This window comes from Ictalurus punctatus, chromosome 5 (genome assembly GCF_001660625.3).
Source record: "Ictalurus punctatus breed USDA103 chromosome 5, Coco_2.0, whole genome shotgun sequence".
Classification (NCBI taxonomy): domain Eukaryota; kingdom Metazoa; phylum Chordata; class Actinopteri; order Siluriformes; family Ictaluridae; genus Ictalurus; species Ictalurus punctatus.
The window spans coordinates 4,995,917-5,023,327 of NC_030420.2; the positions used below are offsets into that span (position 1 = coordinate 4,995,917).

A 27,411-nucleotide genomic window follows, 5' to 3' on the forward strand; every position below is an offset into this window, starting at 1 on the left:
CTTATTCAGAATAAGGTCAATAATTAGATTACTGCTGTCCATGTAAATGTAGTCATAGCGTGAGGTGGGAATACACCAGTCTTGACAAACTATGCCTTTCTGAACCTTGCTTTGTGCACAGTAGTTCCAGTAAAAGGAAATCTTAATGCTACAGGTAAGTTAGTGGCAAACAGTCACTCAAATTTGTTAAATGTATTAATTCTTATCAAAGGCCATGGTAGTATTTGGGTGTTTTTTTTTCTTTTTTTCTTCAATATCCCTAGTTTTATTGATCTAAATGCCTAAGTAATCATATCATTACTTACATTACTACATTAAATGACCTGTAGTTTGAGACCTGCACCTGCGACTGAACTGAAGCAGAGGGACGTCTAGAAGTTTCTCTCTGTGCCGCACGCGCCTCCTTTAAAACGGTTTACAGGTAACCGGCTCAGCCCGGGATAATCCCTAACCCAGAGCTCATAGCGGTGAATTTCTACACCGAGCACGGGGAAACTATTTACACCAAACCGTATATTTGAAAATAATAATAATAATAATTTATTATTAATGGCGTCATGTTTTTATAGGACTTTACCTTCAGAGGTTGATCATGTCACCTGTACAGGTAGCTAACGGTAAAGTCACCTCAGGTGAAGTACTTCGGCGGAAACACTGTGGAAAGATTATCCGTTAGCGGTTTTATTTCATTTTATTTCATTGATATGAAGTAGACGAACGGATTTATTTTTTTTTTGTATGAGTCGTGAAAAAGAAGAGGATAAAAGAGGGCCAGGTTGCTCAGCTAACAGGTGAAAGAGAAAATATTTGTCGTGATTGAAGTGAGGAAATGGACTTGGTGCCCAAAGGTGAGGAAACGAATTGTGTGTGTGTGTGTGTGTGTGTGTGTGTGTGTTTTACTGTGAGGACTAATATCACCAAAATGACAGGAAGATATGACTAGTGGGTTTTCTAAAAGCAGCAGCAGCAGCAACAACAGCAGCAGCACGAAAAACAACAACATTTTTTGGATCCTGGTTAAGGTTAGGGCCTGGTGCAGACAGACTATTATAATTTAGCTACAAGACAAAGTAAGTACTTCAAAAAAATTGTGTGTGTGTGTGTGTGTGTGTGTGTGTGTGTGTGTGTTCCACAAAGTAGACTTACACAGATGAGGAAGAAAAGGACAAAACTGAAATAAAGTGTGTTAGTAAGGTGTTGGGCCACAAGCCACTAACTGTTCACACTAACTGTTCCTCAGTGGTGGAATGCACTTCCAATCTCAATCCGGACCGCAGAATCTCTCACCATCTTCAAAAAACAGCTAAAGACCCACCTCTTCCATGAACACCTAACCAACTCATAATAATAATAATAAAAAAAATTTTTTTAAAAAATTGCACTTACACCTCTACTCTGCACTTTGCTTCTTTTGGAATTCAATTAATGGATCTTGTATGGTAGCACTACTTGTATTGTTCTCTGCTTGATATATCGCTCTACTTGTATCTTTCTCATTTGTAAGTCGCTTTGGAGAAAAGCGTCTGCTAAGTGAATAAATGTAAATGTAAATGTAAGCCACCAAAACAGCTTCATGTCTCCTTGCCATAGACAAGTCTATGGAACTTTACTGGAGCGATGACCCCCATTCTTCCAAAAGTGTTTTGATGATGGTGGTTGTGGAGAGTGCTGTATAAGACGCCGCACGTAAATCTCCCAATTCACTTCAATTCAATTATTTTTTAATTGTATGGCGTTTTTAACAATTTACCCAACCCATTGAAGACCATGGAGCATTTGTGATATAAACATAAGTTTGTGCTCGTGCATCACTGTCGTGCTTTCGCGCTCTGTTTTGTAAAGTTCGCCAGTTACAATCTTCTACACTACATTTAATATAAAATGCTCCCATGCCTTCTCCCGTGCTGTCTCTTGACGATTACGCCTCCGTCTGATGGTGATTGAGGTCATGTTGGGTATAAAAGGTAATGTTGACGTAAACAGTAAACTGAAGAAATTGATTATCTTTGACTCTGGGTATTCTGCTAAAGCTTGTGGCGTCACATTACATGTGTTTGACATCATGTGCCATCGACTGGGCAACAGCTTATACTTCTGTTTAATGTTCCGTTTAAGATGATTACACCCTTCTAAAATTCATACACTAGATGGTAATGTGCATAATGTAAGTGTATAGTACGTCATTTGGGACACAACTTTGGCCTGTACTCTCCGATGCATGTTTTCGGAACAGAAGTATCGCAATGAGTAAATGTACCCCGTGCCGTACGCAGTCCAACAGACCAACTGGACGGCTTGCCATCATTAATGGAGCAATAAATTCTGAATTATACCAGTGAATTCTAAAGGAAATTCATGAACTGAATCTCAAGAGAAAGTGGGTCATGCAGCAAGACAATGACTCTAAGCACACAAGTCGTTCTACCAAAGAACGGTTAAAGAAGAATAAAGTTAATGTTTTGGAATTGCCAAGTCAACGTCCTAACCTTAATCCAATAGAAATGTTGTGGAAAGGCCCGAAACAAGTAGCTCATATGAGGAAACCCACCGACATCCCAGAGTTGAAGCTGTTCTGTACTGGGGAACGGGCTGAAATTCCTCCAAGCCGATGTTCAGGACTGATCAACTTGTGTGAAACTCCGGTGATGTTTTATGCAGAAATATAGAACATTCTGGCTGATCACAATTATCTGCTGCTTAGTTATATTAATTAAGTGTACCATTTAAATGCTGAATATAAACAAAATATAAATAAAAGTTTTTTTTCCACAGATGGGGCTGCAGGGGGGCCCGCGGGGGAGCTCCAGAGGTCAGACACCCTCAACTCCACATGTTCGGCTGGCGCACGCAGGAGGGCCGGCGGAGCCAAGAAACAGATGCAAGCCAACAAGTCCAAACTCCGAGCACCAAGAGCTCTGTGCTGCCTTACACTCAGCAATCCCATCCGCATGGCCGCCCTAGCCCTTGTGGAGTGGAAATATCCTTCGTTGGCTGTGTGTGTATGTGTGCGAGAAGCATTTGCAGACCAAATAAGCTTAATCCCTCAAAAATGCCACAGACATCTGTGGCCAGGAGTCAAGAGAGTAAAATTGGCCTTGCTCTCTGTGTGGTAGGGATGGCATACTTTCTCTTCCCTGTCAGTCACAGTGACACTAGCCAATCATGGGTGTCTGTGAGCTCATGTATGTGGAAGAAGGCAGATAGCACTTTACCCTGAGTGTGTTACTCTGCCCTGTCATGCAGAATGAACAGCTGTTCGAAAAGATGTGGAACTTGGTTTTACATGTCTCAGAGTTGGCCCACGCTCCCTACTTAGTAGTTTTGGTGAAATAGGGAAGAGTTAGTTGATGAGTGGGAATTGACAAGATAAAATTTGGTAGAACATTGGGGAAGTTTTTAAAATAAATATAAATATCTAACTTATAAATAAATAAATAAATATCTAATAGAATGTGCGGATATTGTGAAGGACAACTAATTTCTGTACAAACACCAGTGTCTGTAACTACATGGTCCTTAACCTCTGTTCTTTAAGCCCTTTGATATATTCATCTTGCTAGCCATCATCGCTAACTGTGTAGCCCTTGGTGTGTCACGACCTTTTCCCGAAGACGATTCCAATGCCACCAATCACAATCTGGTAAGTCTGTGCTGACTGATCTTACTTATTCTTAATATTGATCAATAACATGCATGAAAGAGCAGTTTATCCCAAATCTTTCACCTTTACCAGTTCAGGGCAGCCTTTTAGGGCTGACACACTATCAGGTAGTAATCTCATAAAGTACAACCCCAATTCCAAAGAAGTTGGGACAGTATGTAAAACCGCTAATAAAAACAAAGAGGAGTGATTTGTAAGTGTATTTTGACTTGTATTTAAACAAGAAACATAAAGACAAGATATTTGATGTTTTACCTAATCAACTGCATAGTTTTTTGAAGATAAAGGTTTATTTTGAAATTGATGCATGCAGTACGTTCCAAAAAAGTGGGGAGTACTTTGGTAAACCTTTGTCAGTCAACACCATTCACCGCTGCATCCACAGATGCAAGTTAAGGCTTTACTAGGCAAGGCAGAAGCCATACATCAACACTATCCGATTTCTCTGGGCTCGGTCTTATCTGAGATGGACAGTAGTGCAGTGGAATCGTGTTTTGTGGTCCGACAAGTCAACTATTTGGACAAAACAGCCGTCATGTTCTCCGGGCCAAAGAGGAAAAGCTGTTATCAGCATCAGTGTCCAAAAGCCAGCATCTGCCATGGTATGGGGGTGTGTCAGTGCCCATGGCATGGGTAACTTGCACATTTGTGAGAGCACCATTAATGCAGAAAGATATGTACAAATTTTGGAGCAACATATGCCGCCATCCAGAGCAGGACAACACCAAGCACATTCTGCCCGGATTACTAGTATGTCCTGCCTGCAGTCCTGACCTGTCTCCGATTGAGAACGTGTGGCACATTATGAAGCGCAAAATAAGGCAACGAAGGCCCCGTACAGCGCAGCTGAAGAAATGCATAATGTATGAATGGGGGAAAATTCTACTTGCTAAACTTAACCTTCTGATGTCTTCAGCGCCTAAACGCTTAATAAGTGTTATTAAAAGAAAAGGTGATGTTACACAGTGGTAAACAGTCGACTGTCCCAACTTTTTTGGAGTGTGTTGCAGTCATCAGATTTGAAATGAGTGTATAGTTTCAGAAATTAAAAAGTGTTAATAATGTGTTTTCAATATAGTACAGGGTGAATCAAATGTTCAAATGAGTCTTTTCATGTTTTTTTTTTGCATTTTCCATACTGTCCCAGTAATTGGGGTTGTATATTGATGATTATTACTCTGTCCTCTATCCCTCGCCCTTCACCTGCTCTACTATATATCACAAACCCTGAGCTCGTTCCCTTCTTGACCTGTTGACCCAGCCACTAGCTGTTAAGATGCATGGGGTGGGGTGGGGTTTGCCTTATTCAAATCAGAAAGCTCTAAATATTACAAACCCTGCCATTAAATGAGACAAACTAAACAGATCTTCATTTCCATTTATTTCCTTACTATACTTCTCTGATTCAGTATTGTTTTCTAATCCAGCCTTCTATCTCACCTCATCCTTTCAATTCTTTTTCTCAGGAAAAAGTAGAATACATCTTTCTAGTTATTTTCACCATTGAAACCTTCACAAAGATCCTGGCCTATGGTCTGGTCATGCACCCCAGTGCCTACATCCGCAGCGGCTGGAACCTGCTGGATTTCATCATTGTCATTGTTGGGTTTGTGCAATTTTCCCAGGCGACCCTTCGTCTGGTTTTCATTTATATTGCTTTCCAATTCTGCTGTGTGTATCATGCATTTGTGTTAGGCAAACAGAAGGTAAATAACAACGAAGGGCAAATGGGTTATCTGAGTGTCTGTGTGTGTGTTTGTTTGCGAGCGCAGGCTGTTTAGTGTTGTAGCAGAGATGGGGGAACCCAAACACGGAGATGCCCATCATGCATCCGGTAAACCAGGAGGCCTGGATGTCAAAGCTCTCAGAGCTTTCAGAGTACTCCGACCTCTGCGCTTGGTCTCTGGCGTGCCCAGTAAGTGTTTGTGTGTGTGTGTGTGTGATGTTGTGTTGTTTTTTATGCATGTGTATGTATGTATGCAAAGCTGTATTTAGTAATTATAAGGGTTTGTAATTATTGTGTGTGTGCAGGTCTGCAGATTGTGCTGAACTCCATCATGAAGGCTATGGTTCCTCTGTTTCATATTGGTCTGCTGGTCATGTTTGTCATAATCATTTATGCCATTATTGGCCTGGAGCTCTTCATTGGCAAAATGCACAAGACATGCTACTTTGTCAGGACAGGTGAACAACACATGCAATGCAAAACATTCCAGATGTTAAGACCATTTGTGTTTACTGTATGCACCAAATGTATTTTATTGTGTCAGTCAGTCAACATGATGCAAACATGTTAACAACATAGAGAATAGATTTTTTTAAAAATACAGTGGACATCTGTGATCAGATTGGTGCACCCGTATCTGCATTTTCATATGTACATTCATATAATATAGATGTACCTGTATCCTTGTGTTTTAATCACTCTAATCGAGTTTGAAAATGTTATCACTATGTGTGCTTTCTGTAGTTGCTAGGCTGGACATCAAACACAAATCAAAAAAAATTAATGACATATCTGCATGTGTTGCTGTGCCCTCACAGAACTTTACGTGGAGGATGATCCCACACCGTGTGCATTTGCTGGTAATGGCCGTTTCTGTGTGGGTAACAATACTGAGTGTAGGGGCGCCTGGGAAGGCCCTAACGGCGGCATCACAAACTTCGACAACATCTTTTTCGCCATGCTTACTGTTTTCCAGTGCATTACTATGGAGGGATGGACTGATGTTTTGTACTGGGTATTTACCATCCATTTTATATGTCTCATTCTCTCATTTCTCCTCCTCTCTCTGTCTCGGTCTCTGACTGGGATTAGAAGTTATACTGAGCATCTCAGATTTTCCTATACGTTTATTGGCAGATATCTAATATACCTAAAAATACCAATATCCATATATAATAGATTCATACACAGAATATATACAATAGATTAGCATATTGCGTCCATTATAAATAGGATAGTAAAGACAAGAACCCAACCTCAAGGTACAGAAAAATCGAACCATTTAAAAAAAAAAAAAAACATTTACATTTAACCCACTTTTCACACTCTCCGTTGTTTCCTTGTGATCTCTCCAGATGAATGATGCGATTGGTTTTGAGCTGCCCTGGATTTATTTTGTGTCCCTAGTCATCTTTGGCTCCTTCTTTGTTCTAAATCTTGTTTTGGGTGTTTTGAGCGGGTAAGAGCCTTCAAGAGCTGTTCTTTGGTGTTCGGTTCAATAAATCGGTCTACCCAAACTGTATTTCATTGAATTTAGAGATTTGCTTTGGATGTAGAGTAAACTGTTTGGATATGTATGTGTGTTTGTTTGCGAATGTGCACTCAGTGAGTTCTCTAAGGAAAGAGAGAAGGCCGTGTGTCGTGGTGAGCTTCAAAAGGCTCAGGAGAAACAGCAGATGGAAGAGGATATGGTGGGCTACATGGACTGGCTTATTGAGGCTGAGGATATGGATGAAGATGGCAATAAGCGTGAGGCACCAACATCACACACACACACACACACACACACACACACACACACACACACACATTAAGCCTAGCTTTGCTCTATTTTCTTTTGATATAAGGTGCTGTGGTGGCAAAGAAAAAGATGATGAAGAAATATGGCTGGTATAAACACAGTGAAGATGGAGGTATTCTGAACGCTTATCCTTTTCAACCTTTTATGTTGAAAAATAATAGTATAATAGTAAGAACTTCCGCATGATTCTTTGTGTCTACTTTGAACGGGTACATTGGTTACAATCTTTTTACAGAATCAGATTCCGACTCAGAGTTCGAGGCTTTCCTAGACGATGATAATGGCTGCTGTGCTTCTATACAGTAATGTTAAAGAATCCTATTTTTATATTATACACATTGGTTAATTGTTCCTGTTACTGATCAACTATAGTACATCTGATCAAACCGTTTCTCATTCTTACAACTCAGGGCCAAACTGCTGACTATAAGCTTTTGGTAAGTCAAACAAAATGTCTTTCAGTTATATTTCATCTATTTCATCTTGGTGCAGTGTCTGATGTTTGATCTTAGAACCTCGAACAGTTTGCTTATTCGCTTTTGCTAATAAATGTAAAGTAAACCAGGGACAAGTGACTGAACATTCTAATATCCCTGTTATACATGGGAATTACAGCTTAATGCCTACAGCAGCAAATGAAGACCGAAGAAAATTTCAAGACTGAAAGGAGAGATATGTTCTAATCATAGAAGTACTTTTAGGAATATATGAGCACTATGTCATGTTAAACGTTTATAGATACTTGGTCAAGTTATTTCTGGATGGATGTTAGTGGGTTTAAAAAAAAAAAATTATTAAAAAGACATAATAAAGATCTTAATACGTGTAAATATTATAACTAAAGACTGTAAAGTAGACAATTGACTGTACAGTAATATAAAATGTATTGTATAATATGCAAATATATATATATATATATATATATATATATATATATATATATATATATATATAATTTTTAGAAAAAACTTTTATTTGGTTATTCTGTCTATCTACAAGACTGTTTTACTTCCTCTGGTTTTCTGTGCAGTGAGCAGCTCTACCATTTGAACTTAGTCCTAAGGAAGAACTGCCGCGTGGCAGTGAAGTCCACTAACTTCTACTGGCTGGTGTTGCTGCTGGTCTTCCTCAACACAACGGCGAGTGCTTCAGAGCATTACGGCCAGCCCAAGTGGCTCACCGATATACAAGGTGTGTGCAGACACACACCAACTTCCAATATTAATTTCTGAATAAACCTTTCTGCACCATGTGGACTGTTATGTTCTGCTTTATGTATTTGTATTGTCCTGACTTGTGCAGTTCAGCACATTACTGTCCACACCCTCTGGATTTAAATTGATGACAGTATTGATTACTTTTATTCGAATAGATTATTTGAGGCTGTTTTTCTCAAACTGGTTGTTTCCGCTTTCTGTCTCAGAACGAGCCAACAAGATCCTGCTGGCCCTGTTCACCCTGGAGATGCTGATGAAGATGTACAGCTTCGGCTTCCAGGTCTACTTCATAGCGCTCTTTAATCGGTTTGACTGCTTTGTGGTGTGTGGTGGGATACTCGAGACAGTACTCGTGGAGATGGACGTTATCCCACCTATTGGTATATCTGTGCTGCGCTGTGTCCGTCTCCTCCGCATCTTCAAAGTTACCCGGTGAGTTAGCAGTCTTTTTTTACGTAACACAAATGCCGTTTGTGCTCAGAACGTGTGGAGGTTTTAAAGGCACAGTGTTTCAGCCCAAAATGCGTCCATTGTTAATCAAATGCAAGGTACTGTGTGTATAGTGCTTTGCATGACAAGTGTAGTTAGTGTATAGTGTAGTTTCAATATGTTCAACATATTTTTTCCTTCTTTCTCTTCCTTTCTCAGTCACTGGGCTGCTCTATCAGATCTCGTCAGCTCTCTGCTGAACTCGATGAAAGCCATTTGTTCCCTGCTGCTGCTACTTTTCCTCTTCCTCATCATCTTTGCCCTACTGGGCATGCAGCTGTTTGGTGGCAAGTTCAACTTTGATGAGACTCAGATGAAGAGAAGCACATTCGACACCTTTCCCTCTGCTTTGCTCACTTGTTTCCAGGTAACCGCCTCTGTTGCTAGGTTGTCGTCTCTATACCCAGGTACAGCAAGCAGGACAGACACATTTCTGTTTTAACCAACATTTCTATCCACAGAAATGTTGTCCCTCAGTGGTCCTGCTATGCATCTTTTACAAGCCATCTCCATTTCTTTTCACTAGAATTAAGAAGATCTTCATTGAAATCAATTTATATCACACAATCCCGTGTTTTATATTCCATAAACATTACATACGATCATAATCTACATTGTTAGGATTGTGCGGTCACCAAAGTGAGACATTCAGCTGTATGTAGTATGAGCATATGTTTTCGATGGAAACTACAGTGGCGTGTTGATGCTGCCCTGTAATACAGCAATTGTTCGTACCGATACTCCTTAACATGGGAAAACAGAATAAATATAAATATGCTGTTTCGTCATTGTGCCAAGTCACATTTATAAGTGAATTGTGTTGTAACTAGAGCAAACTCAACTCAACAAAGTCAGAAGCAGTGTATAATGGACAGATCACTCACGCTGCTCACATATGTTGCCTATGTGTTTTATTTATATATATATATATATATATATATATATATATATATATATATATATATATATATACATACATATATATATATATATATATATATATATATATATACATATATATATATATATATATATATATATATATATATATATATATATATATATATATATATATATATATGTGTATGTGTGTGTGTGTGTGTGTGTGTATATATATGTTTGCATATGAATTCATATTTTTTCATATATTCATATTTTTTAAACAGTAATTATCCATGATTTAGTGTAATAACCATGAATGTAGTACATGAGTTTAGGATTTTGTGAAGTGATTTTTGAATCAGTTTTTGCATCAAAAAGGCACCCAATGAGAAACTGTCTCATGATAGATTCTTACTGGAGAGGACTGGAACTCCGTTATGTATGATGGCATCATGGCATACGGAGGCCCCATTTTCCCCAACATGATCGTTTGTATCTACTTCGTCATTCTTTTTGTCTGTGGTAACTGTATCCTTTCACCTGTCTTCTTTACTCAGTTCTATAACACATATACTGTCACTCTTTTTTTAAGTTCCTGTTATTAAAGTGTGCTTATATTGCTTTTAATTGATTCATTTTCTTTCTTTGGACTTTTTTTCTTCTTCTGAGAATTATGTGTTAAAGATTATTCCATAAAATGTATGTTCCATAAAATTGCTACAGCAAATAGTAATTGATAAATTACTCATGCAATTGGACAAAACGGATTCTATCTCTCTAGTTTTTAAATTGTACCCTTAACATCCACTTGTGCCCAGACATCCTGTTGAATGTCTTCTTGGCTATTGCTGTGGATAACTTAGCAGGAAATGGCAAAAAGAAAAAAGAGTACGTGCCTTAGCAAATCTAGAAAAAATCTGTGCAGTACTTTGCAAATGTCGTAGGCACATGCAAAAAAAATGCTGTAGCGCAAAGATGCCTTCAGAAATATTTTTTTACAAAATACTATAAAGAGCAATAAACAGTAATAAATGAAACTAAGTAAATATTTGGTGTGATGACCCTTTGTTTAAAAAAATAAAATTAAAATAGTAGTCTCAGGTAGTATTATAGTGCAGTTTTATAAGGAAATGAGCTGTATGTTTTATTGAGCATCTTACAGAACCAGCCACGGTTCTTCTGGACACTTTGACTGTCTCACTCACTTCTTATTTTTGCAGCAAAACCCAGCAGTCTTCATTGTGCTTTTGTCTGAAAAATGTCTCTTATGTAATATGCTGCTTTCTTTACTCACATACAAACATTTTTCTTTTAACATTTAATCTTGTGCTGGAAAACTAATGTTTGAGAATCTAAAATGTGTTTGTACTGACTCGGTCATGTAGAAGTCGTAAAATAAACATCAATAACAAAGTTTGTGCTAAATAAAATAGGGTGCCTAAAACTTTTGCACAGTACTGTATATAAAATTCTCTTCAGGCCACTTGAAGAAGTACTTTTGTTCTGCAGACATTATTCTTAGCATTTTGAACTTTAACAAGTCGATGTGTTTTAAAGAGAAAAACCAGAAGAGGAAGAGTGGGAAGATGATGAAGACAGGGATGATGATGAAGCTGGAGTAAGTCTTCTCATTTTTCGCTAACTCGGTCTTACTCTGTCCTTTTACTTTGTCTATTTTTCACTTCTCTTTGCTTGTATTTTTTTTTCCCCTCCAGAATGATGCAGATGACTGGGAGGAGAGTGAAGAGCTGAGAGCAATTGAGGGCCTTGAGGGTAAATAATATCCTTTTGTGTTACATAAAATAGCTGTAAAATCATACAGCTGTCCATATAAAGAACCATAATTGAAAGGAGAATTGAATCAAACACATTTTATAAAGTGCAGTATGCTGTAAGTTAATGACACATTTTTGTGTGGCAGAACAATAATTTAGGATTTTGTGTTGTTTAGGTGCTGTGCCGATGAAAGTGGAAAGTTTTCAGCCCAAAGAGAAAATTGTCCCCATACCTGATGGGAGCTCCTTCTTCATTCTAGGCAAGAAAAACTGGTGAGTAATCTAAGCTTAATGTACAGTAAATATACAGTATATCATATAGCAAATAATGGGTACTCAGGCAGAGAGCCTCTTTGCAGTCCTTGAGCAAGGCCCATTAAAACATCTCAGTTTTATGCCTGTATTGTATCCTGTCTCAATACTATTTAAAAAAATAATTTTTTTAAATGAATTAATGTAAAAGATGATCATTCTGTCAGTTGAAGCCTCTTTTTCATCACTAACCTTCTTTTCCTGATTTTCTGTCTGTCCAGCCTCAGAGTTGCTTGTCACAACCTCATTTACAATCCTTACTTTACCAACTTCATCCTCCTCTTCATCATCCTTAGTAGTTTCTCACTGGCTGCTGAGGACCCAATCAAAACTCATTCGGTTCGGAACATTGTAAGTTAGCTGGTTTGTAAAGAGAAAGATAGATAGATAGATAGATAGACCGATCGATCGACTGATCGATCCCCATGAGGAGCATTCGGTGCTATTTCAAATGATAGAAATCTTAAATTGATTGTTTGGTATTCGATCAGTACTGTCTGCATCTTGCATTACATCGGTATAGTCCGATTTTCCTTATTGTGCTTGAATGTGTGTATTTAAGACATCGTGATCTTCACAAAAACACTAATACATACAATTTACTTTACCTCCCTTTACTCCTAGATGCTCGGCTATGCTGATTATGTCTTCACCACTGTCTTCACCATCGAGATTATACTGAAGGTAAACCTGCTCAAGTAATCGATATCCATCATTTTGTTTGAGCCTGAAAAACGGTCTATACAGCATTGTCAGTGTGTTAACGGCCATTTTTGTTTTGTACATAGATGACCGTGTATGGTGCGTTCCTTCATCAAGGCTCCTTCTGCAGAAATGCTTTCAATCTCTTGGACCTGTTGGTCGTCAGCGTGTCTTTAACGTCCTTCTTCCTGCAGTAAGTGCAACACATTGATCCTCCACCTAGACACCAATTTACTTATAGACTAATTCAGCATTAACAGCTATTCATTCATCCGTTATCAATTTATACATCCGTTAATCCATTTGTCGTTTCATGAATTAACCGTTTTAATAAATGTCCATTCAGCCTTGCATTCCGACTCTTGGTATCACTTTTTTTTCTTACTTCAGGTCGAGTGCCATCTCTGTTGTAAAGATTCTGCGAGTACTGCGAGTGCTCAGACCTCTCCGAGCCATCAACCGAGCAAAAGGACTCAAGGTATACCCACGGCTTGACTGACCATGTAGTCCCGTGTATTCTTCAACATGTTCATACTTATGTACAGTGATACTTCTGTTAATTATCTAGACATTTCATGCTTATTCGGATAAAGTAAAAGTGATGTGATTTCTGATTGCCTGAGTATTTGTGTCTCCAGAGCGTGATCCAGTGTGTGTTTGTGGCCATCCGCACCATAGGCAACATCCTCATTGTCACCACCCTCCTGCAGTTCATGTTTGCCTGCATTGGAGTGCAGCTCTTCAAGGTAACTCTACTCATGCTAAAGAACACTTTCACAAAACCTTGAACGCACTTTCGGGTCTCACATGGCTGCTGTATGCTCTCGCAGGGACGTTTTTATAGATGCACTGATGAGGCCAAACACACCCCAGAGGAATGCAAGTGCGCATCTGTGTTCTTCTTAACTCACATATTTCAGTCTGATAGTGCACCTCTGTAGTCTGTTTACTGATGAATATGTGTGCGTTTTATCCAGAGGCACATTTGTGGTGTATAAGGAAGGCGATATGAATCATCCAATGGTGAGGGAGAGGTTCTGGGTGAACAGCGATTTTAACTTTGATAACGTGCTGATGGGTATGCTGGCGCTTTTCACCGTCTCTACATTTGAAGGCTGGCCACAGTGAGTTCATAAACCGTTTATTAATAATATATGCTCAACCTTCTAACCGTGTGATCACTTCTGGCAATAATAAAAAAAGAACCGTGAGACAGTTACATTTAGGATGGCAAACTATTTATTAAAGTATACATTTTTATATTAAAATATATTGCGTAATATATTTATTTTGCAATATACAAATTAATAATGCTTTTTATATTCAAGAATAAATTGATCATAGTGATAAGCGATTTCATATATTTTATAAATATGGGAAATATGTTGACAATATTATATGTGTGTTACAGTTACATCATTGAATACTGCAATGCATCGTGAATGCTTATCATTATAGATTATTTTAATTTAATCACATATACAGACCTTTGACAAAACTAGGGCTTTATGCTGCTGACAAAAGGAGCATAAAAAGTAGCATAAAGCACATGCATTATTTGATGTACACTATACGGCCAAAAGTTTGTGGACACCCGAACATTTCACTTATATGTGTTTTTTGAATATCCCATTACAGATTTAGATTCCCCTCACTTTGATCACAGGACTATTGTCATGCTAGAACATGTTTGGGTATCTTAGTTCCAGTGAAGGGAAATTGTAATGCTACAGCATATGAAGACATTCTATACAATTCTCTGCTTCCAACTTTTTTTGAGGAAGAGGAAGAACCACATATGGATGTGATTGTCAGGTGTCCACAAACTTTTAGTCATATAGTGTATTTATATCTTCTTGCCATATATTGTTTCTGATGATATATTTTCTTTATAATATATTTATAGTATATGTTTGGTCATCAAACTGATGAAAAATACAGTAGTTGTCTAATATCATCAATATTGTAAATTGAATGTAATAAATTCCAGGATTTTATATAAAGCCATCGATGCTAACGCTGAGAACAGAGGCCCCATCTACAACTGCCGTGTGGAGATCTCAATCTTTTTCGTCATCTACATCATCATCATCGCCTTCTTCATGATGAACATCTTTGTGGGCTTCGTCATCATCACGTTCCGCGAACAAGGAGAGGTCGAATTCAAAAACTGCGAGTTGAACAAAAATCAAGTCAGTATGAATAAAAACTAATGCCTATGAATAAAAACTAAAGTCTTTAACATAAAATCATTTTAAAATACATATTAGAGTATTTTTTATCTTAAAACTGTTCATGCTTAAGTGTATAGTTTGACCAGACATGTTCTCTAGATGCATGTACCCGTATAATTTCTGTGCTCAGAGTCTTACTTCACTTTTTTTTCTCATCAGAGGCAGTGTGTATATTATGCTCTGAAAGCCCAACCTATAAAGATCTACATACCTAAAAACCCATCGCAGTTAAAGTTCTGGAGGATCATCAACTCCTCTCAGTTTGAATATATCATGTTTGTTCTCATTCTGCTCAATACACTTACGCTGGCTGTACAGGTGTGTATCTCACGTACATTATCTTGTGCACAACATTATTTTAGCGGTATCTCATTCTCAGGCTTGGAGGGTAACGAAAAAACATGTAATGGCATTACTTAATCAGGATACAAAAAACTGGTAAGTGTAATCCGTTACAGTTACGTCAAAAAAAAAAAGCAGTCATCAGATTTCAGGTACATTTTGTAATAATAAAAAAAAGAATAACAAAAAAAAAATAGGGAATACTATCAGGATTACAATATTTTTCATTTAAAACCAAAGAAATGAATCTTTTGGCATAACACAATATAGACAGCTGCTTGATTATAGTTCTGGTTCTTTCTTGCCAGTCGTGACTCACTTGAGCAACCTCCTGGTGTATGCGCAAATAAATTTTGCGCAAAGCTAATTTGGTAGAAATTAACACAAATTGTTCTTTGAAATGCTTTTCGTTAGGGTGACCATACGTCCTCTTTTTCCCAGACATGTCCTCTTTGTCGGACCTTAAAAAAGCATCTAAATTTGAGAAAGTGTCTGGCATTTGACTTTAGTTTCATTATGATGTGCTTATGGTCTAATACTGCATCATGTGTGCGCATACTTGCATTGCTTTAACCCCTGTCTATAATTCCCGCCTTCTCGCACACCAACTGGTCGATTATAAAAGGCAGCAACTATTGTCCAAATTTCTGTCTCTCTCAACCATTAGCCTACTCTCAGAGAACGCGCTGTTGTTGCCTGATAATAGCAGCAAATGACAGCTGTCCTGAGTCGAAACAATGCGGTCATGTTTAATTCGTTTTATGGTAAATAGTCTGCACTTATATAGCACTTTTTTTAAACATAGCGGTTCTACAAAGCACTTTACACTGTGTCTCATTCACCCATTCTCTCACACACACACACACACACACACACACACACACACACACACAATGGTAGCAGAGCTGCCATGTACTTGCCATCAGGAGCAACCTGGGGTTCAGTGTCTTGCCCAAGGAGTCATGTGGACTGGGAATTGAATCGCCACTCCTACGATTAGTGGACAACCCGCTCAACCACCTGAGCCACAGCCGCCCCGATGTTATTACATCGCTTCGTGTTACATGCCCATTCAAATGTGTAAATGATGGCAGAAGGTACACTCATGGCATCTAATATTTTATTTTATTCCATGGACATTCAAAACAATGTAAAACATGGGCAGAGTGAAACCAATTTTATTTATATATGTTTATGTAATGCTACTTAAAATCTGCATTCAGACCCCCTTCCCCCCTCCCCAAAATAAAAAAAAGTGTCCTCTTTTTTGGAAAACGAGAATATGGTCACTCTAGCTTTTGTGATGTAATGTCACCTGCATCAGGGACAGTGATCTTTTATTTATTTATTTGTTTGCTTGTTTTATTAAAACAAATGAAAACATTGAACATGTTTTTTAAGCACTAAAACAAGCTCTAAATAAAAGTATTTTAGATCATATTGCTTTTCTCTTGACTTTATTTACATATATGACCTTGAAGTAATTTGTAACTGTAACGGAATACATTTTTAACGTAACCCTCCCAACCCTTCTCATTCTTTTATGTATCGGGTGTAAATAGATGATCCATCATATACACTAGTACACATTTAAAACATTTTTTAAAAAAAAGGTTGCTCCGTTTCTTCTCTGAAGAACTCAATGAGGTCTAATTACAGTTCCATGTAAACCATTTACATTTTTTGTGCCATCAGCACTATGAGCAGTCGAAGCGCTTCAACTCGGTCATGGACATCCTGAACATGATCTTCACCACACTCTTCACTATTGAGATGATCATCAAACTTCTCGCTCTGCGACCATACGTAAGATACATTTGACTCTTTTGCACAGTTTGAAACACCTGTTTTAACGAGGTCCCGATGCTTATTTTGCAGTGTTCCATTTTTATACACTCTTTCTTACTCTTTCTCTCCACAGCACTATTTTATAGATGCCTGGAATTCTTTTGACGCCTTGATAGTGGTGGGGAGTTTGGTCGACATCATGATTGCGGAGTTTAGTGTGAGTATTTCTTTTTTATCATGAACAAAATGGCTTGCATATCATACATATCACAGCATTTGATATTAATATAAACATTCATTCCCAGAATAGAAAAGAGTCCTCTTTTACCTTTTCATTACACACAAGTACACACAATGTGTGTTCTGTTTTGTCTCCCACTTTTTTCCATCTCTCTTTTTTGCATTATATTTCTGGAACCTTCTTATGCTCTCACAGGGTGGTGGAGGCCATGGAGAGGTATGTCGAGTGACAAACTGCTGTGTGAACCATCAGCATGTTCTAGTTATAGCTTCTTAACCTGTGTTATTGTTTTGATCATAAGCAAAGTTGTATTAAATGCCATATCATTTTTTAAATATTGTTACCACATAACATCAAAGGAGGTTGCAATGTGTAATAACATATAACACAACAGATAACATAGCACATATATAACATATACGTTTGTACTTTTAAGTGACTTATTCATGACCTATAAAACTCTTAATAAAAATCTTTCATAGGGGAAGGGGGATGGGGAAAATGCCAAGGTGTCTATTACTTTCTTTCGGCTCTTCCGAGTCATGCGATTGGTCAAGCTGCTCAGCAAAGGGGAGGGCATTCGTACGCTTCTATGGACTTTCGTGAAATCCTTACAGGCTTTGCCATATGTCGGCCTGCTCATCGCTATGATCTTTTTCATTTACGGTGTGATCGGGATGCAGGTAGACTCATCTATATCATCTCTTCATTTCCTTCATGTGTCCTGCTCAGAGGCCCCCTGATGTGTTTCCATACCTTGAACATTTCTTCTCCTCTGCCTTATTGATAGACATTTGGGAAGATTGCTATAGATGACGACACAGAGATCAATCGCAACAACAACTTCCAGACCTTTTTCATGGCAGTGCTCCTGCTCTTCAGGTGTGAGCACCACACAGTTTTGTTGTTGTTGTTGTTGTTGTTGTTATTTTATTATTATTATTTTTAATCTGCTGCATAAAAAGTTAAGTGACTTAATTTTCTGGAATTGGTTAAACGTTTTACCATAATGACTGACAAACGGGCTGTCTTTTTTTTTTTTTTTTAACTTAAGATGTGCAACAGGAGAGCAATGGCAGGAGATTATGCTGGCAGCGCTGCCAGGACGAAGGTGTGACCCCGAGTCAGATTATGAGCCAGGGGAGGAGTACAGCTGTGGCAGCAATCTGTCCTACCTCTATTTCATCAGCTTCTTTGCTCTCTGTGCTTTCCTGGTAATAAAGAAAGCAATATAACAATACTGACAGCGTGAGAGCGAGAGAGCGAGTGGGAGGAGCCATATTCCAGGATCACTTGTATTATTCTTGTATTTTTACCTTTTTTTTTTCAGATCATTAACTTGTTCATTGCTGTCATCATGGACAACTTTGAGTACCTGACCAGGGACTGGACTGTGCTGGGCACTCACCATCTGGATGAGTTCAAGCGGGTGTGGTCAGATTATGATCCTGAAGCCACGTAAGAGTAATCTTTTTAATCATAGTCCATGTTAAAAAAACAGTTTACTATCCTTTGAAAACAAATACATACAAAAGTGAAGTTTAGTTTTAAGATATAGGTCAAATATTTGCATAAACTTTTTTACAAAGGGGAAGACTCAAGCACTTAGAGGTTGTGAACATGCTGCGTCGAATTCAGCCTCCTCTTGGTTTTGGAAAACTCTGTCCTCATCGGGTGGCCTGTAGGGTAAGCGACCCTACATAAATACAGTATCAAAATACCATATAGTATATTACAAAAAGCTACAGTTTTATTACAAATGTAACTGATATTAAAAAGAGACAGTTTAAGTACAGAAGACAGTCCACTGTCACAAATTTGTCTTGATATACATTAGTGAAGAAACCTGGGTGTAGGCTAGCATTATGGTCGTCTCAGAGACCGAGCAAGCAGCTGACACACTCAGTCAGTCAACAGTATTTAACTCCCAATGGCACACACATGGAGCTCCACTTAACTCAGCAATCCAATTAGACTCTTTCTCTCTCTCTTTCTCTCTCTCTCTCTCTCTCTCTCTCTCTCTCTATCTGTCTCTTAATTCTTGCAGAGGCTGGTTACTATGAACGTGCCTCTTCATCCTGATGGTACTGTGTCCTTCAACGCAACCCTGTTTGCTCTTGTCAGATCTTCACTCAAGATTAAAACTGAAGGTTGGCATGCACAGCACAAATGAAAGTAATTAATAGATACTCTAAAAGACCTCATTTAAGACAAATGGTTTTAATACCCATGAGTAAGAACAAAGCGCAAATGAAAAACAAACACAAAAGGACTCAATCAGTGCGGAATAACTTTGCCATTAATAATTAAGCCGCTTAATTGAATTCTTGATTTGTTTAAATCACTGGTTATCCCCAGGGCCGATCGACAAGGAGAATGAAGAATTGAGAGCCATTATTAAAAAGATCTGGAAGCGCACCAAGCCTAAACTCCTTGATGAGGTTATACCACCCCCTGCAGGTACTAAGCTACATTATACACTAGGATACCAGTTCAATATCTCTGCCACATTTTAAAGCCTCTGGAGTCTGGATTTGAGTGGTTTAAGTGATGCTACAAAAAAGACATAACATGTGTTTAACATTTGGTCTTAGCCTGTGTTAATCTGTGTTATATAATTTTCTTTAGGAGAGGAGGTGACTGCAGGAAAGTTCTATGCAAGTTTCCTCATCCAGGATTACTTCAAGAAGTACCGTAAGAGGAAGGAAAAAGAGAAAAAGAAGAAGGGCAAGGATAAGTCAGCTTCCCTTCAGGTACACAATTAGCCTATATCTATTAGACCTTGTATGTTGTTGGATGGACTGAGGCCAGTTGACTGTTTTGACAGACTGGTAATTCCCTGAGATCCTAGTGGTGGATATTGTGGCGAGCAAATTGAATGAAACTTGCTTATATATATTAATATATATTAGTGCATTATGCTTCCAGTCCTTACAACTTGAGACTGAATTGCACTAACTAATTAACAAATTATCACACTATCACAGGTTGCTTAAGGTTTGATGGCTTTCATGTAGTGATTTCAAGCTGCATTTACCACTAAATGTCAGCCTCTAACACTGCTGTGTTTTCTTAGGCTGGGCTGAGAACCCTGCAGGATTTGGCGCCTGAAATGAGGCTGGCTATGGAAATGGAGGACGGCCAGGAAGAGGTGTTCGAAGGGGACATGATAGAAGTGGAGGAGTTCTTCAGGGTAAGCTGCAATTAATCATTTTTACAGCATCTCTTTTGTTCTTAGCAACTGATGCTTCATTGATCCAGGTCATCTGTTTTGAATTTAATAGCGATATTAATATATACTTTTATAAAGCCCAAAGTTTATCTACATGTCTGAAGATCCTGGTAACAGGTGCACGTGCACGGTTGGGAGTGATGACAACAGATGGAAGGAATGAGACAGGGACTCAATTTAGATTCAAACCATTTTGACCTGAAAGTAAGAAGGTAAAGTAAACATGTTAAAAAAAAAAAAAAAAGACTGGTTTTGGTAAATATAAAGCATCATGAATAAAAACTTATTTCTTCTAAATACTTTCAGACAAAATGGTCTGAACAGAATTTTTAATGTTCATTTTTAATGTTCAAACACATAAAGACTCATTTTCATATAAAATATCGCACGAAGTGTTTCACAATGTCTATTCCATATATATATACATACATATAAAATAAATATATCATTAAAATCCCAATAATATCAACATGAGAAGAGGCTCTCTATCTCCTTCCACTGCTACAGAGTGACAGTGTCTTCAGCGATGCTCATCTGTCTCCAACCATGTCCACCCCTGCGGGCACTTCATTGCCCCTGCAGTTAGAAGAGGTTAGCGTGAACATCGAACCCCCTCCACATGATGATACTCTGAGGCTAGAAGAGGCGCTGGAGGACTCTTGGCCGGCCTCGGCTCTCTCTGATAACGAGGTGGTGCTTGATCAGCCTAACAGGCTGACTCCTCTGCCCAGAAGGTGGGCCACCAGTCACTCGAAACTCGGCTCATTGTGGGCTCTAAATTCCAGCTCAAGGCAAGCACAGTATTTATGGATTGAAAGAATAAGGAATGCAGATGCATTCAGATAAGAGACTAGTGTTCACAATTAGACGCCACTGAGCCATCCCGTTATGCTTCTTTTGCTTGCAAGTAAAGAAAATTGTCCAAAATTGTAATGTTGCTAATAATTGCTAATTAATAATAATAGAGAAACTACTGGGGAAAACATCACAGTAACTATTCCTTAGTGGTTTATTCCTTATCAGTGACATAAGATTTTGGGTGATGGATTTCTTTAAAGCTGTGATTTTCGCCTGAGAGCTATAATGATATAATGTATGGCGGTTTTGGCATACAAAAATCCATATTGGTTTTGTATTTCTTTTACCTGGTAGTGTACAGCATGTTAAGGATTAAACACTGTCTGTCTCTCAGCGGCAACATCGCATTACAGCTTTAAGATATTTTAAAGCAAATCCTGCTGCTCACCTTAATAATGCACAAAAATGATGTTATATATTAAAGTAATAAAATCTAATTATTTGCTATATTCAGTATAGCACCACTAAATTCATACAGGATGCCACATAACTACTGTTTCTATATCCTGTCATTTAAAACAGGCACAGAGTAACTGAAGGTGCAGAAAATCATGCATTTTCCACTTAATATTCAAGAGGGTGTACATGTACCACTGCTTTGCTTTGCTATTGGCACTCAGCAAGGAAATGAGCAAACTGCTACTTCTGATCACTGCACTACTTTTAAAGAAAACCAATCTGGCGGACTAGAATGAAAGGAAGCTGAAATAGTTCATATAGGGTTTTGTCCTACGAGGCTACATGTTGGAGAGGATCCATTGTACATCAATAATACTGTAGAATAATTATGTAGATTTTGGTAGAATTGTAGAGGTAGCACACAACATTTCACAAAACAGGACTTTTTGGACAAAAGCATAAAGCTTCTGAGTCTTTAGGCGGTATAACCAGGTCTTGTCTTGGGTTTACCGCTTTGTAAATTATTCCCTATATCTACCTACCAGCAAAGTAAACAACTCAAATGTCTTGATTGGTCATTTCTTGCTGAGAAGCTTTATTAGTTAAAACCCTCCTTGATTAACTGAAGGAGATAATCCTCTAATTTCCAAATAAATATTTTATTTCTTTTTTTATGTCTTAAGTGTCCATCTAACATCTGACTTTTAGACCACCCAGCACCCAGGAGTTACCACCTCCCCCTCCAGATGAAACAATGCAGAGTGCAGATGGTGAAGGACAAGACGTAGGGACAGGAGGAGTAACAAGTGCTACAGAACAGAGTCAAGTCGGCGAGGAAGACACTCGGAGCACAGTGTCACATGACAGGTCGGGAGAGCTGTCAGTCAGTCAGAGAGTGATGAATGAACTTTTACAGGCGGGGTAGTGATGCAGAAAGAGGATGTGACAAATATTCTGAGAGGGTTCCAGTATGCATGCACCCATTATGAGCCTCCATTTGAACGATCAAGCAAGTTACTGTTTAGAGTGCCGTTTAAAGCCGATAAAGAGATTCTTACCAGCACATAATGAATAGAACCCACTCACAGGAGAGACGGAAAAATTAGATGCAGAAATAGATTTTTCACTCGTCTCTATTGATTCAGGCTTTTTTTTTTCTTGAAATAGCTGCCCTTTAAAGAATGATGAATAACCTTTTTATGTAATTTTTGCACAGATGTGCAGCTATGTAGGCTGTGACCTTAAAGCATACTGCTTTATGGCTCATTTTATAAAAGTGTTGCTGTGTTCTCAGCTGTACTGAAGTAGTGGGAGAAGTGCTCTTACCAGCGTGCGTCTGAACACAGTTAGCCACTTTCAGAAGAAGTTTCTCTCTGTTAGTCAAGTGTTTAAAATCAGATTCCTAGGTTTATCTACTGAGTGTGTTGAAGCTGAGATATTTTTATCTATGTATTTCTGTTATTAATGTCGCTATGGAAATCTCTGTAGACAACTGTGTATAATCTTTGCCGTAAACAGACAGCAGCATCTAGAAGCTCCTTCCTCAACGGAGACGGTACCTCCTCCAGTCTCCAGTGGCAATAATGCAGACGTGGCATCATTACAGCCAGACAACGTTAACAGTAATGATTACAAAGTTGCTGCAAATGGCTATAATGGGAAAACTTACTCTACTAGTAGCTACAATGGGAACGCTTACCATTCAAATGGCTGCAATGGCAATGTTTCAGCTACAAATGTCTACAATGGCAATGGTTTGCCAACAAATGGCTACAATGGCAACATTTTGCCTAAAAATGGCTACAATGGAAGCACATACCCAGTAAATGGCTACAATGGTAATGGTTACCACAGCAACGGTTACCAGAGCAACGGTTACTCCAGCAACGGTTACAGTGCCAGTGGATACAGTAGCAACGGATATGGTGGCAACAAACAAAACAGTAAAGGATATGCAATTCAAAAACGCGTCCTTCCTCCCACTCCTTCAGGTGACAAAGCTCTTTATTTGGTCGTATGTTGGATTTTTATTACAAACACTAACTGTATATAAACACCCATATACAGCTGTTTTACATTACGTTCTCATTCCTCCCTCTGCTTTTACTGCGTTAGGACGCAGGCCAAATTTCACAATCCAGTGTTTGAGGAGACAAGACAGCATTGACGACATCCCCATCCCCGGTACTTATCACCAGAACTCGCCTCCCTGCAGAGCACGAGAGCAGGTAACGTTTCAGTTTCTTTCTTTTCATTCTTACATCTTAGTTTCTGTTGCCAAGGACACAAGATGCGAGAACAGGGAAATCAGTGACAAACATTTCTGCCGATTAACATATCATTGCTCACTGATGCTTCACTTTATAGGGACAACACTTATTGTCAACTTGTTGCCCAAATGTAAATCGCCCATCACTGGGCATAATATATTTGCCTATACACAAGAAGATGTTACTGCACACTGAATTAACATTAATCAAAACAATACAGCACAAGTACATTGTAGGATATGGGCATTGTTTATTGGAAATCAAGCACTTTTATCCAAGGTTTTTCTTTTTTCATCTATTTTTTAAAAATTAAATTATGATTATTATGAGTAATTTTTATCAAATAATTTGTTGGATCACCTACTTATGTCATCTGCTGCAATAAAAAAGACATCTGTGTAGCAAGCACCTGCGTCTCCTTGCTCTTCTTAACACCTTCTCTCTCCTTAAATCCTTTGACTACGTTACATTTTTGAGTGCACTACATTAATGTGTTACGTTGTGCTCCTGATTCAACACTGAATAGTAAACTGAAAGCCATTTCAGATCTTAGCGTTAATATATTGTAACATATGAATTAACGTTAAAACCCAAACCCTTTACAGACACAAAACAATTATGACTCTCGGCGCAGCAGCATGTCCTCAGCAGCCTCGTCGTCTTCGTGGGCGAACACTCAGGCGCGGCCGGGCCGTCTGCTCTATGCTCCCCTCGTCCTGGTGGACGAAGCAGGTGGAACTCGGACCGTTTGGAATGACACTAATGGCAGCACCAGCCTGCCAGGTGCAGCCCGTCCTGGGTGGCCCGCAAATCAGGGTGTCTCTCTGTCCCAGCAGCAGCAGGCGTATGCTACTCTGAGGGTACCGTCCCAGCAAGGCCCAGGCTACATGGAGAAAGGAAGTGCAGACAGCCTCGTAGAGTCGGTCAGTACAGCTGCACTGGAAGCTCATGTAGTGCTTTACCTCACTTTTACCTCTACTGCAATTAGTTTTTCTTATTTACTGTATTACACTTTTCACTGAACTATAAAAAATATTGCTGTTTCACGTTTGTAATGTTGACTTCTAACATTGACATTATTTCCTTAGATCCTAATATCCGAAGGCTTGGGCCTCTACGCCAAAGATCCGAAATTCGTAGACTTTACTAAGCGAGAAATTGCTGACGCATGCAACATGAGCCTGGATGAGATGGAGACTGCCGCGGCGGACTTGCTGAGTCGAGGTACACCCGGGCAGCCAATCAGTCGCTTGGAGGAGGATCTGTCTGACGAAATTAACTGTGTGATTTCATACTGAGGGTTCTCAGTGAAAGAGGAGAATATTAGAAAGATACATACAAAGAAAGCAGTTTGGGGCAAGAATGGGTCAACTGCAAGGTGGCAGACTTTCTCTGTGCTACTCTTACAGGTTCACAATAATGTACTGACCTATGCTTTTCCAACATATTGATGATTATATGATTTTATCATCTCTGCTTAGATGTGAGAAGGAAAGCCTTTGACTGATTTTCAACTATGAATGCACAAGTGCACAGTATTACATAAATAATGATTTACCTGACAATATGGCACAATACAATCTAACATATGTTAGAAAACATAGCTTATACACTGACCAATACCGGATCTGCTGACAATATGCTTAGCAAAGGTTCTGCTATTACAGCTCTTTGTAATCCTGATGACCCATCAGTATTTACCTTTATTCTGCTTATATTCTATGTTACAAGGATTTGTGTCTATTCTATTAGGAATGAATGCCCAGGAAAGTAGTATTAGACTTTTATTGAAACGATAAATAGTAATAGATATAGTAATAGTTTAATTGGTAATAGATTAAAATGTCTCATTCTTTATAAATGTCTCTTTTATTTGCCAGTATAAGTTATAGTTTTTGTTATTAGCTCTGTTATTATGCTGAAACACCAGAGTTTTATGTGTGTAATAAATTATTCTACTCTTTTAAACTTCCTTTTCCATCTATTGTACACTGTTTTTCTCCACAATCAATCCACAAAAACTTTTTTTTATGTTTAGTCTAGGATATATGGTGGTTATTACACACGTGTAAGTACATTGTGAGTTTACACATATATACTTCAGGGGCTCCTGTGAAGACTGATAGCATTATAAAGTCATTCTATACCTGGTTGCCTCTGCCAGAAGGTTCAGGCATGGCCATCAGTCTTTTAATAATTATGACCGCAAGTATATATCCTAATCAACAGAGAAACTGTTTCAGTGTTTTGCAATGATTATCTCATACTCTGGATTTGAATTATAATTTTAAAAATCTGTAGTCTGAATCAAAGATGGCAGTTCACATATATTCCGCATCAAACGCTGCGTATGGAGGAGCGTCCAAGATTCTCTACAACTGTCTGTCTCCAACCTTGCTAGGAATACATTAAGAGGCTCAGTGCTGTCATTCTCTCCAATAACGCTGAAACTGATGTTTTTCATGAAAATGCATTCTAAAGAAAAGCTTTATGATTTTTATGATTTTTGTTTTAACACAAACATACTGTATACTATATACCATACGTTCATTTGATACGGCTTTGCTTATTTTCACCACAGCTGCCAATAATTCTGAAATGCATATACATATTGTATGAAAGATACATTAGTCATTACATAATTCGTATTTCCATCAGCATTTCATTATTCATTCCCTCCAGGATTTTGCAATCCCATAAATGAATGCAAAATCAAGGAAATCCTGCAATATTCGGAAGAGCTTGCAGTTTTTTGCAGTTTTGGGCCAAGACGCGTCATCACAACGTACATCCGAAGAAAGACCTCTTCGATTCACGGGTGTCAAACAGGAATACAGCTAGAAGGTTTCATTTCCCAACAAACATCACTGTGAATCACTGTGCAAAACAATTCCGTGTGATTGTGATTTCGCCGATTCAAGTCGTTTTCCACAAAAAAGCACAAAATTCTCCAGAAATTGTGTTACAAAATGCAGCAAAATCAAGCATTTTCTTGTAGTAACGATGCATTCTCTTGCTTTTCTTGTAATAACGAGACATTTTCTTGTAGTAACAATGGGTCATTCCATCTTAAGTGGTCCAATACAGGTTGCTTGACTATTTTTAATTTTCCTTGTGGGGGAGGGGGGGGGGGGGGTGGTTTGAGTGATTACCTCTATGTATGGGCATTACTAAACCTCTAGGGTTTTTTTAATGTATTTTTTTTACTTGGTTTAACCACAACGGCCATATTTGTGTCACAGCACACAACAAATTTTGGTTATACAGCTGGTTACAGAAACCTCAATCACTCTGCTCAGGTTGATCCAATCTCCTTGGAACAAAAACTGATCTCTAGAGCACATTACAAGGCACATGTCCATACATAAACATTTCGCACATTCCTGTTCCTTAGACTTGGATCTTGCTTAAGATTGCTCACAATTCCACTTTTAGGGTCTATTTATAATGGGAAGGGTTCGAGTCTCAGTCATAATTTTTTT

At 38.5% G+C, this 27,411-nt stretch overlaps 1 protein-coding gene across 1 annotated transcript; it reads left to right on the forward strand.

Annotated features, from left to right (window-relative positions):
* Positions 1–319: 319 nt before the first annotated feature.
* Positions 320–25,853, forward strand: cacna1fa (calcium channel, voltage-dependent, L type, alpha 1F subunit a). The gene is made up of 47 exons (XM_053680561.1): positions 320–848; positions 2,773–2,993; positions 3,536–3,640; positions 5,128–5,267; positions 5,434–5,576; positions 5,693–5,845; positions 6,206–6,402; positions 6,743–6,846; positions 6,994–7,136; positions 7,235–7,300; positions 7,424–7,490; positions 7,599–7,625; positions 8,219–8,379; positions 8,612–8,837; positions 9,054–9,261; positions 10,184–10,304; positions 10,595–10,664; positions 11,334–11,394; positions 11,492–11,549; positions 11,728–11,824; positions 12,085–12,214; positions 12,488–12,547; positions 12,652–12,758; positions 12,956–13,043; positions 13,204–13,311; positions 13,396–13,448; positions 13,543–13,689; positions 14,556–14,757; positions 14,959–15,117; positions 16,837–16,947; positions 17,063–17,146; positions 17,366–17,386; positions 17,653–17,853; positions 17,961–18,052; positions 18,225–18,384; positions 18,501–18,628; positions 18,760–18,856; positions 19,218–19,320; positions 19,529–19,630; positions 19,799–19,923; positions 20,247–20,363; positions 20,910–21,193; positions 22,368–22,526; positions 23,178–23,650; positions 23,775–23,887; positions 24,535–24,852; positions 25,018–25,853. The coding sequence occupies exons 1-47, from the start codon at positions 830–832 to the stop codon at positions 25,225–25,227; spliced, it is 6,339 nt and encodes a 2,112-aa protein (XP_053536536.1). The 5' UTR covers positions 320–829; the 3' UTR covers positions 25,228–25,853.
* Positions 25,854–27,411: the final 1,558 nt, after the last annotated feature.

What these genes read in the sequence shown, in the direction of transcription:
- cacna1fa (XM_053680561.1), top strand. An exon ending in ATGCTACTTTGTCAGGACAG is followed by an intron (nt 5,846 to 6,205) that starts GTGAACAACACA and finishes GTGCCCTCACAG; the next exon opens with AACTTTACGTGGAGGATGAT. An exon ending in GCTCTAAATTCCAGCTCAAG is followed by an intron (nt 21,194 to 22,367) that starts GCAAGCACAGTA and finishes TCTGACTTTTAG; the next exon opens with ACCACCCAGCACCCAGGAGT.